The 12,354-nt window shown below is 42.7% G+C and overlaps 1 protein-coding gene across 1 annotated transcript; it reads left to right on the plus strand.

Moving 5' to 3' along the window:
- The first annotated feature begins 6 nt into the window (after window positions 1–6).
- LOC119303170 (MADS-box transcription factor 14-like) lies at window positions 7–12,066 on the plus strand. The gene is made up of 8 exons (XM_037580262.1): window positions 7–288; window positions 8,983–9,061; window positions 10,536–10,600; window positions 10,690–10,789; window positions 10,983–11,024; window positions 11,176–11,217; window positions 11,310–11,422; window positions 11,588–12,066. Exons 1-8 carry the CDS (start codon window positions 104–106, stop codon window positions 11,694–11,696), a joined length of 735 nt encoding a protein of 244 aa, XP_037436159.1. The 5' UTR covers window positions 7–103; the 3' UTR covers window positions 11,697–12,066.
- Window positions 12,067–12,354: the final 288 nt, after the last annotated feature.

Below are 12,354 nucleotides of genomic sequence, written 5' to 3' on the forward strand. Positions count from 1 at the left end.
TGGCTCCGCCGCCTCGCCTCCGCCTGCGCCAGTCGGAGTAGCCGTCGCGGTCTGCCGGTGTTGGAGGGTAGGGGCGTAGGGTTGGCCCGGTTCTCGAGCGGAGATGGGGCGGGGGAAGGTGCAGCTGAAGCGGATCGAGAACAAGATCAACCGGCAGGTGACCTTCTCCAAGCGCCGCTCGGGGCTTCTCAAGAAGGCGCACGAGATCTCCGTGCTCTGCGACGCCGAGGTCGGCCTCATCATCTTCTCCACCAAGGGAAAGCTCTACGAGTTCTCCACCGAGTCATGGTAAATTAAGCACGCGCTGTCTTTAAATTTGTTCCCCAATACGCCTTCGATTTCGATTTCCTGCGCACCGTTCTGGTCCTGCGAGACGACCCGGCCGACCCCAGGGCCTTCTCCATTTCCGCGCTGCTGTTTGGTAGATTCCGTTTGCCCGCTCGCTGTTTCCATCCGATTCTGCCGTGGCTGCTTGCTCGTTTTTCTTAGAATCGATGGGGGAGCTGGCGTTCCGCGCGGCCGCGATTTCTTGCTATGGGGGGTAGGGCGCGCGATGGGTCGCCGGGCTATTTTATGCTCCGCCAGCGCCGGGAAGGTTGTTCATCTGGCGTATTTTGGGGAAATTTTGGTCCCGGACGCGCCAGGTGGCACCCCAAGTGGAAGGGTTAAGACGGTAATCTCTTGATATTTCTATCGGGCTGGGGTTATTTACGTAAAAAATATATATGGGGTTAAAGTGACATCGCAATTTAGCATGCTACCTCATCTTCTCATTTGGAATCTTAACTAGACGCTACAATACCTTGTTGTCTCCCTCATCAAATTTGTGCTTGCTGCTTGAACAAATGAACCTCGTCATCTCGGTTATTTCCAGAATTTTGTTCCACAGGCTTTGCTATCATTCATATTGGTAGCTCCGGCCATGCGGCCATTTTGTTGCTTGCTTGGAGATACTGTCTACGGCACGCACGGAGAAAAGAGTCACTTGACCAGCTAATGCATGGAATTATTGTCTGCAGCTGATGAAACTCCGGCATGAAGAGTCAAACCAAAAAGTAGAGAGTTCCTTCCAAATATAAAATAAGAGTTTCTGCATACTTTTTTTCCCTTTCAACCATCATAGTTTGCCCGTGATATTTGTTGGTGCTGGCGATGGTTCTTCACAAAGTAAAGGAGTCAATAAAATCACGGAGACTGATCCATTATTTCCCCCACACGCTGACATTAGTCCATGTTAGTTTCCCATTTCTGTCTGCTTCCATAATTCCCGTCCGGCGAAGTACTAGATCAGCCTCCACGGTTTGAAAGTAAGAAATATCATACCGTCGAAAGGATCGCTACTGCTTAGTAAATATCCATTGTTGTTTGTAATCTTGCTGAGAAAGCAACATTACCATCAGCTTCATGGCAAGGACCTGTATGTTGAGGTGCTAAATCTCTTCTAGTTTTGTACCACTGAGGGTATGCGCGGCGCTAACGGAAAAGGGTAAGTAAAGTTTTATTGGCTTGCCTTCAGCTTCCTTGGTTGTTTGACGCATAGGTGCTTGCATGCATGTATCAAGCTGGTCACGTGATGAAAACGCGTAAGAATCAAAGTCGGTTAAATTAAGATATAAATAGATGCAGTCATATTTTAAGCTAGTGCTGCACTGTGAACTTCAGTATCTCAGATCAAAGTACTGAATAAAATTACCCCCTGTTTCCGTGCTGTTCATTTGGAAAAGACTGCCATGAACATCCGAATTGGTAACCATGCATTAATCAGCTTGCCGGCTTTATTTTCTTCTCTGTCGTTCCTTGTCATTTGGTTTGCTTTGCCTACCTCTGCACGATAGGCACGTGTAAGTAGCTCACGGGGACAAGTAACTGCTATGCTTTGTCTAGAGCCTATGAGACAGCACGCTGATGCACCACGATATTCCATGGTTTAGGATCGGAACTAAAATCTTGAGATCTTACAATATTCTAAAAAGGCATCTATAGCCTGCATATAACCGACTCAGGCACAAAATCAGCATTGATCGAGCAGGCATCATATGCATACACTAAAATGCAGCTAATGATGTAGCCTGCTGATTTTCTGGACCTGGCTTGGATAATGGTTAATGTACCCAATTGTTATTCACTCTATATCCTCCATCTCCTTATCGGTCGATTAATTTACCACACATAGCAAAGGTCCAAAGCTGACATTGCAACCAACTTTACTCATCTCTAGACTAGTAAACACGAAGTAAGCTGTTAGGGACTGTGTGATGGGTCTATGTTACATGCATTTGTTGTCGGTCTAGTACTTAACCAAGTCTGGGAACCAGTTATCCTCTACACCTATTGTGTCCCTAAACCTATATACTTGAGAGTAAAACAGAAGTTATTCCTAGGAATATCTGACTAAGCTATGGGATAGTCAACTTCCATTTTTGCTCCTGCCACATCTTTACTTAGTCCACAAACGACATATAGATGATCAGCTAGAGCCGTTATTTAGAGTTTATATCTGCTCATTACATGTATTAATTCCATGAAATAGAAGAAAAACTGAATAGGCACACAATATAGTTGAAGCTCGGCAGATGACTTCATAAGTGTCATATCTATTAACCATTTCATATGTTGTTACATTTTTGCTGCAGTGATATTTTGTTAGCTCCCAGTTACAAGTTAACTAATATATGGAGATCCTGGGCACGTACATGTAAGCAGATCCTATCGACTTTCGTGGATCCGCTGATGGAATCACACCTCAGGATTTCATGGCATAGTCTTGATATGTCACGAACTGGTTGTTACTTTATTTATTTATTTTACACTGTGTTCGCCCACCCACAGGCCTGGCGCAGTGGTGAAGTCCTCCCCACTTGTGCCAAGAGGTCCTGGGTTCGAACCAGCCTCTCTGCATTGCACTTTGCAGGGGTAAGACTAGGTTCCTATAATCCCTCCCCAGACCCCACCTTGTGTGGGAGCTTCTATGCACTGGGTCTGTCCTTTGTGTTCGCCCACCTAGATGATAGAAATGTTATGTATTTAAAATGTAATCTCACAGTCATTGTTGTTGGTATGGACCGTATGCCAAAAAGGGTTTTACCATGAAGTCTATTAATGAATAATTATTTATGTTACAACTTGATTGCTTTACATTAGTTAAAATTAGTTATTTTGTACCTTTGTGCCCCCCTTCTTGTTCAACCATTTATCTTACCAAACTATGCATCAACAAACATGCACAGTCACTATTCATAAATTTCATATTCTCAAAATTTAAATATTAAGAACAAAAGTTATGTTTCTACTTTTTCCAACTGACAATTCTCTGAACTCAAATTTTATAATTTGAAATTTTAATATTAACATTTTATTTTAAAACTTTTTGAATTTCTTTTTTATTATAAAAAAGTTTGGATGGCATAAATTTATGTATGAACTATTGTGAAACCACAAGCAATAACGAAAGTGTGTTTTTAAGCAAAACCTTATGACCCATCACTCAAATAGTTTGCGTTTGATTTTCAAATTGACGCGCATTAAAGACATATACATGCAGTCTTCATATCACACGTGTGCTTTTCCTGCTTAAGGTAGTAGGACTATCTCTTTTTTGAGAAACACCGATTACAACGTAGATGCACACACAAGTGCACATTACCACCACACGTACACACTCACACAATGTTTAGTAAGGACTAAAATTGTGGAGCTTCAAGATCTCTGGAACGTCAGGAATGTCGCCTCCCACGGAACGAATAATCCGCACAGTGTGTCAAACCATTGGTTCGATCTTCCTTGGTGGGCTGTGAGTCAAGGTACTAAAAAAGCGGTAGGCGCTAATCTGAATTTTGCCTATGCCTAGTGCAATGACCGCCTAGGCGCACTTATGCCTTCGTATGACAAAGAAGGAGATTTTACAACAATGAAATCAATGGTGCGGAGCCTAGAGGGAGGTATCGGTGGTGAGTTGGAGTGAGAAATCCCTCCTCTGATTCAACCTTTCTTGACAACATAGCCCAAACAAGACCGTCCATTTTCTTTGCATCCCCCTTTTCCCGTCTCTTTGTATCGTTAGGTCTCTTTCATTCGTCATTTGTATGTAGCGATAATGGTGGTGTCTGCAGCTTCTTCCCTGCATTCGCTTCTCCTTTCCTACCGTCGCCGGAAAAAGATCTCATCGGTCATGGAGAACATAGTCGGGCGCCTAAACCTTGGCCTATGGCAAAAGTGAGGCGGTAGTCTGCTTAGCGCCTAAGTGGCTCCTTTTCATTGTCCTTTTTTCCATGTTGGGAGTACAACCGCACTCCTAACCCACTAATCATAGATTGGTTATCATCTAGTACTTTCTGTACCACTTTTATCTTACAAACGCGAGGGTATTGTGGTGGAGAGCCATGTATTACAACTTTGATAATCAAAATTCAAAATTCAAGTCTCTGAAGATCCTTTGAAAAATGTGTTTTGTCAAGGGCAAAAAATATATCTTTGTTTGCCATACCAAGATACTCCCTCCGTAAAGAAATATAAGAGCGTTTAGGTCACTACTTGAGTGATCTGAACGCTCTTATATTTGTTTACCAGGGAGTACAAAAGACCATATTCTTGCACTAATTTTTACTAGTGGTTATGCCCGGGCATATGAGGGTCGGGAAGGAAGGCCAAGGGACATCTAGTAAAAATTAGTGAGAGAATAACCGCAAGGGACATTGTGCACTAATGTTTACCAGGGAGTACAAAAGACCACATTGTGCCCGGGCATATGAGGGTCGGGAAGGAAGGCGCAAGGGACATCTATAAGATGGCTAAGATCGTGAGGAAGGCGAGGGATGTCAAACAAGTCAAATGCATCAAGGATAGAGCAGATCAACTCCTGGTGAAGGACAAGGAGATCAAGCATAGATGACAGGAGTACTCCGACAAGCTATTCAATGGAGAGATGAATCTAGGGGTCTGAGATTAGGGAGGCTTTACAAAGAATAATGTTATAGGAGTCATTGGGCACCACTTAAGAGTAATGGCAAGCGTCACCAAAAATCAGTTTGTTTTCATGCCTGAGAGGTTGATCATGGAAGTCATTTTCTTGGTATGAAAACTTATGGAGAAATACAGGGAGCAAAAAGAAGACTTGCATATGATGTTCATTGACTTGAAAAAGTCCTGCAATAAGATACTGCAAAATGTCATGTGGTGGTCCTTGGAGAAACACAAAGTCCCAATAAAGTACATTACTCTCATCAAGGACATGTACGATGATCTCATGACAAGTGTTCAAAAAAGTGATGGCGACACTGATGACCTTCCGCATAAAATAGGACAGCACCAAGGGTCAACTTCGAGCCCTTATCTTTTTGCCTTGATGATGGATGAGGTCACAAGGGATATGCAAGGAGATATTCCATGGTGTATTCTCTTTACGATTGATGTGGTGCTAGTCAATGATAGTAGCTCGAGGCATAATGGAAAGTTAGAGCTATGGAGACAAACTTTGGATCAAAGTTTTTAGGCTTAGTAGAACTAAAATTGAGTACATGAGGTGCGGTTTCAGTACTACTTGGCACGAGGAGGTTAGCCTCAATGGGTAGGTGGTACCTCAGAAGGGCACCTTTTGATATTTGGGATCAGTGTTGGAAAAGGATGCCGATATTGATGAAGATGTGAGCCATTAAATCAAAGTCGGATGGAGGAAATGATGCCAAGTTTCTGGTGTTCTCTCTTGACAAGATAGTGCCACGAAAGCTAAAAGGCAGGTTCGATAGGACGGCGCCCCGCAATGTATGGCGCTGAGTATTGGCCGACTAAAATGAGACATATTCAACAATTGAGTGTAGCAGAAATGCGCATCTTGAGATGGATGTGTGGTCACCCAAGAAAGGATCGAGTCCAAAATGATGATATACATGTAGAGTCGGGGTAGCACCGATTGAAGGGAAGCTTGTCGAACATCGTCTGAGATGGCTTGGATATATACAAAGTAGGCCTTTAGAAACTTTCGTGCATAGCAGGCGGTTAATACATGCTAATAATGTAAGAGAGGTTGGGCTAGACCAAACTTGACATGGAAGGAGTCCGTGAAGAGAGATCTGAAGCACTAAAGTATCACACGGAACTAGTCATGGACAGGGGTGTGTGGAAGTTAGCTATCCACACGCCAGAACCATTACTTGGTTTTGAGATCTTATGGATTTCAGCTCTACCCTATCCAACTTATTTGGGACTAAACGCTTTGTTGTTGTATCTCTTGCCTTGGTCTTAGCAACTTACCATGTGCATGTCTTTTCTCAAAAAGGAAAATTGAATGCCAAGTATTTCCTGAAGTTGTACATTGTACAATTTGATGTCCTTGCTCCACGGTACATCAGATTTCCCATCTCATGATGATGCAACAACTAGGTCTTAGAGCAACTCTAGCAGAGTCTTCATGGCTTCCGTCGCTATATTTCTTTTATCTCGCTCCATACACAGGTCTCGTGGCCTCCATATTTGGAGGTTGGAGAGGTCCAGTAAGGAGCTCGCCCCAAAACCAACCGCTAAAGTTTTAAGCTTCCTCCTCGCGCCTCCTGTCGGATTTGAAGCAACCCGCGCCCTCGGATTCTTATGGCGGTCCATTGGATGACCGCCATGCGGCATCATCTTCTTGCTTGCATGTGAGCAGACTGGAGGTGTGCGAGTAGGTCGCTGCAGCATTTCTCATAGGGAGGCGCGCCCTTCGACTACCCGCCATTAGCTGCCACCCGCGTCCCCAAGTGCCTCCCTAATGGCGCCTGCGGTGGCCTGTAAAAGGCCGGCGCCCTCCGCTCTCTAGCTTCAATGCTATCTTCGACGCCTCTTATTCCAATCTCACACGCCTCCAATCCACCATCCCCTTTGTCGTCCACAGCGCATCCAGAGGAGCTCCCTCTCGCCTTCAATTTTTGGCATAAGGTGGAGGAGTAGCCCGCGGATCCTTTGCCCCCCTTTAGGGACCAGACGGACCTAGTCCTGGAGGGGGGCTGCGCAGAGCAACTTGTAGCACCCAAGATTCTATCCCGATCACGTGATGAATTCATGATCGGAGCAGAATCGCATTTCGAGCGCATAGCGAGGTGGATATCATTACAACATACCATGCACTAAATAGATGAGAATACCAGATAAAGGTTTACACTCGCCACAAGCTACAACATGAATACATCAATACACAACAATCATCATACAGGAGAGCAGGATCCGACTATGGATGAAATCAAACAAAAAGAAGAACGACATCTACCCTGCTAATCCCGGGCTCCTGAACTGGAACCCATCCTATGATCGACGAAGAAGCAGAAGAAGAACTCCAAAAGCAAACATGCATCGCTCTCACGTCAAGCATTGCTTTATCTATACCTGCACCTGTTGTAGTAATCTATGAGCCATGGGGACCCAGCAATCTCATTACCAAGGGTAGCAAAACTAGCAAAGATTAATGGGTATGGAAGGGTTAAGTGGTGAGGAGGCTGGAAGCATTAAGCATTTGTATGGTGGCTAACTTACGAGTACAAGAGTAAGAAGAGTAAACTACACATAGCGGTCGCAAACTATTAATGATCAAGAAGTGATCCTGAACTACTTATGAGTCAGTCATAACCCCACCGTGTTCACTTCCCGAACTCCTTGGAAAAGAGACGATCACGTAACGCACACGGTTGGTGTATTTTAATTGGGTTCAGTGTCAAGTTCTCTAAAATCGGATATTATAAATTTTTAAGTCGCCACATAACCGCGGGCACGGCTTCCGAAAAGATTTAGCCCTGCAGGGGTGCACCAAGTAGTCCATTATAAATTACCACATGCATCCGATGGAACATCCTCACACCATGATAACACGATGCTTACAATAAGGAACCCCGGTGGACAAGCCACTCGTCAAAGGCAAAACTAAACCAGCAAGACCACCCGGTGTGTCGTCACCCCGATAAGAGCCGCGCCTATTTTCTAGGGTTGCCTAACCCTTGGGATCCCTTGGACCACCTTACTATGTGCATGTTTTCTTTTCACACGGGCATTTATCTGCTTTGGCATCAAAGCTTTCATTTGAAAATTTGCTACTACCACCTATATTTGTACTGACAATACCTTTGCATGGACCCACACATTAGGTTTTAAAATGGTTCTCACATTCGTGTTGTCTTACTTATCTAGGCATGGCTCTTGCCCAGATAATTGTTGTTGGTCACACCCTTCTATATTATCGGTTTGTGAGTCTAGCTGATTGGATACGTGAGTTGTTGCACACTCTTGAACTGATTTTGACTTGATGACCATTGTAACCATTTGCGGGTTATAGGCTAGCACATAGTTCAACACTATAACTAATTGTTGGTTCATTCCTACTATAGGTTATAGGGTAGCGTTTGACAATTTTCCATGTGTTGTGGGTACTTGTGACAATTGAGGACACGATGTTTGTGGTGACAGAGAACACGTTGACCTCCACAAATAGTTAGGATGCTGGGTAAAGCCTACGGGAAAACAGGGAGAAGGTATAGGAGGAGAATAACATGAGTAGTAAAAAAGTTAATGACTTAAATACAACATCAAGGAACGTTTCTTAAACTGAAGCTCTAGCACTATAGTTAAATAATTTGAATCTGGCAGAAATTATACTAACCTTGCCTAGCACAATTCCACCCCTAAACTTCTGTTTTGCAAATTTCGTTAAGTCTATAGACAGAAGAAAAGGGTCACTCTATTTTCCCAACAAAACTTGAACAACACCAGAACCTTAATTTGAAGTCAGTTTCGTGCTCTTTCTATCATTTACACGTCACAGTGAAATGCTTTGCAAACTATTTGACCAGATGCTGTATACCACATTTGGATCTCATTTGCATATACTGACATGAAACAACGCATTACAGAAAAGCTTCTGATATGTCAAAATGTATCATATATCAATTCTTGAGATTGTGCATATACTGGACATTAATCTTGTTTACATGTACTTCCAATGACTAGATATTTCTTTCTCTTATGCAGTATGGACAAAATTCTTGAACGGTATGAGCGCTATTCTTATGCAGAAAAGGTTCTCGTTTCAAGTGAATCTGAAATTCAGGTAAAAATGAAAAACAAGCGGTTTGCTTTCCTTTAGCTATGAAATAAATTGTTGCCGATATCAGATGTTCTGAAATTTATTTGTAGGCCACTATATTTTGAATGATTTCCATGCGCTATGAAGTTAATTGACTTGCAACTATGGATTGTTGGTCTATTTGATTCTCTTGTAACCTATTATCAGTTTTTCTTCGATGAATGCTTAGGCATGGTCGAATAATGTAACCAAATACCACTTGACCAATTTACTTTCATGGCTACTGAACTAGACTAGCGTGCTGATTCGTACATACTGCCTTTGGAAGAACTACAAAAATGTGATCTGACTTTAAGAGTTACTAAATTAGTACGTAGTAAACTGCAATGCATGGCCAGATCAGCAATTCTGGATTAGCCGGCTGAGTTTTTGAAGGGCTTAGCAACAAAAATTGACAAGCTTATATATTATAATGGCTTTAAAATACTTGTGTGCATCAGTGAAAATCACAATATTTTGATTGCAATAACAAAATGCTATCCTAGATTATTAAGACTTGTTACTAGATTGGTCATTGATCTTAAGTTCTTAGGATAAACTGTTGAATCTCCAGTCCTTCGGATTGTATTATGCTACTAATGGCCATTAAGGATAGCCCCATGACATTAGTTCTCATCTCCAATTTTTCTGTATTGTTTGCGATATTGCTGCAGTTTCTTATTACAGCTTGTCTAAGGCTAACCATCTAGGATAAAAAGTAGATCCTGCAGACTTAGAAGATCCAGTTAGGCTCAATATTCTTATTTTTGTAACTCGGAACTCCAGGACCTCGCTTCAATTTTTTGGCCAATTTTTGCACAAACCAAGTTGTAGCTCCAACTGAGGGATCCAACCAGTTCTATCTGATTGCTGACAAACAGATTCAGCATGTACGTATGACGAGGACTATTTAAACATGTAATTACTAACCCAAAAAATATTCCAAATTTTATTTAAATATTTACCTCCGCTGCAGCATTTTTAATATTACGAAATATGATTTTTACATCTGATAGTAACACTTGTTGCAGTGACATAATTGATTTGAAGTTATGAAAATTCAAGTTCACTGCACAGAACAATCCTTCCTGATTTATGCCCCCGGGGTAAAGGAGGAGGGTTGTGATAGGCTTGGCGAGCCAACGTAAAAACTCAGCCACTCTTATGGAGATGAAACCCAAAAGCCAAAGAGCTAGCTATGGACAGGGGTGCGTGGAAGCTTGCTATCCATGTGCCAGAGCCATGAGTTGTTTGCGAGATCTTATGGGTTTCACATCTAGCCTACCCCAACTTGTTTGGGACTAAAGGCTTTGTTGTTGTTGGTGGTGGTGGTGGTGTCAATGTTGTTAAAGTCTCTTTGTTCATTTCTGAACTAACTTAGCCTATTTGTAGCATTTCTGTCATTGTTCCTTCCTGTCCCACCCAAAGTTAGTAATGCGATTGTTATTTGTTTGTGCAGGGAAACTGGTGTCACGAATATAGGAAACTGAAGGCGAAGGTTGAGACAATACAGAAATGTCAAAAGTAATTTGTAACGATTTTGGTTGATTGCCAGTATATTGTATACACTCTGAAGATAAATGGGACTGAATTTCTACATCCTGCATCTGCAGGCATCTCATGGGAGAGGATCTTGAATCTTTGAATCTCAAGGAGTTGCAGCAACTGGAGCAGCAGCTGGAAAGCTCACTGAAACATATCAGATCCAGGAAGGTACTGATTTAAATGATTTGATACAGCAGCACAATATATAAAAAAACAAGAAAAACACTTGCAGAGAAGTTCAGCAAAGTATATCTGAAATCAGATTCTAGACTGAGATGTTCAAAATATGTATATGCATTTTAGTCATATGCTCTTCATAGTTAAAAAAATGACTAATTTTTTTCATTTTTTGTACTTGCAGAACCAACTTATGCACGAATCCATTTCTGAGCTTCAGAAGAAGGTAAGCTGTCAACCTTGCATACCTTATTCGGTATTCGAACTGGTCAACTTGTCATGAAGCCTTAGCTTGTTTCAAGATTTGTGACATTATAACATGTATGCAAGTAACTGGTCTACATGCACGTAACCTCATTACATCGTTCTTGCTGCAGGAGAGGTCACTGCAGGAGGAGAATAAAGTTCTCCAGAAGGAAGTAAGCCCGTTATATCACCTTATGGTCCAACCGGTCTAAATTGTTCCGTATAGCAAATTTTATTGACAGAGGTCCGTGCCCCTTCCCCACAGCTCGTGGAGAAGCAGAAGGCCCATGCGGCGCAGCAAGATCAAACTCAGCCTCAAACCAGCTCTTCATCTTCTTCCTTCATGCTGAGGGATGCTCCCCCTGCCGCAAATACCAGGTGATGATGTACATCACAAGTCTAATCTTATTCAGAGTTCAAGTAACCATCTTTTGAATTGGTCGGGTTGTTCCTTGCAGCCCACTTTTGGTCTCTATGCAGTTCTGTCGGGCCACATTTAAGTAACATAATACTAATATGCTTGTGTTCGCTTTGGTTGTGCAGCATTCATCCAGCGGCAACAGGCGAGAGGGCAGAGGATGCGGCAGTGCAGCCGCAGGCCCCACCCCGGACGGGGCTTCCACCGTGGATGGTGAGCCACATCAACGGGTGAAGGGCATCCAGCCCATACAGGCGTACTATTCAGTAGAGGGTAACAAGTTGCACCGGCCAGCCTGGTGTATGTTGCGGTTGCTAGCACGCCTGACCCCTTTGGAGGGGAAAGGAAAAGAAATCAGAGTAAAGTAGCAAGCTGCAGCGATGTGTATATTTCACTTTGTCCACCTCAGTTTCCCTCCCAGCTGGGCTGAGATGGCTGTACGAGTAATTTACCATGTAATCTATATGTAGCTTGAGTGATGAATTTTCAAGTTTCCATGATACCCGTCTCTACTGGGTGTTGTTTATGTGAATTAACCTATCAAATATGAGCATTGTGTATATTGTGATTCTTGAAAATAAATAAATCAGGACCTTTATGTCTTCGTCGTCTTCCCATCTGGACTTGAAAGAGAGTATATAGGGATGACATCAGAGTCACCAACGCAAAAGGTTCTGCCGCCCATACATTTCCTGCCATCATAAACCGAGAGAAACATGCCATAAAAGAAAAGGAATGATTGATATGGATACTCTGCACTAGTTCTAAACAGCACACTTTTTAATCAACACCAATGAACTATGCAGTTTGAGCCTGCTGACGATATTTTGGCCTTTTTTAGAACAATATCATGAACCTCATTCCCACTTTTTCGAGGACTCATTAGTCTCCA

Source organism: Triticum dicoccoides, chromosome 5A, assembly GCF_002162155.2.
Source record: "Triticum dicoccoides isolate Atlit2015 ecotype Zavitan chromosome 5A, WEW_v2.0, whole genome shotgun sequence".
NCBI classification, from domain to species: Eukaryota; Viridiplantae; Streptophyta; class Magnoliopsida; order Poales; family Poaceae; genus Triticum; species Triticum dicoccoides.

What these genes read in the sequence shown, in the direction of transcription:
- LOC119303170 (XM_037580262.1), top strand. Translation starts at nt 104, where the DNA reads ATGGGGCGGGGGAAGGTGCAGCTGAAGCGGATCGAGAACAAGATCAAC. An exon ending in CAAGTGAATCTGAAATTCAG is followed by an intron (nt 9,062 to 10,535) that starts GTAAAAATGAAA and finishes TTGTTTGTGCAG; the next exon opens with GGAAACTGGTGTCACGAATA. An exon ending in ATAAAGTTCTCCAGAAGGAA is followed by an intron (nt 11,218 to 11,309) that starts GTAAGCCCGTTA and finishes CCTTCCCCACAG; the next exon opens with CTCGTGGAGAAGCAGAAGGC.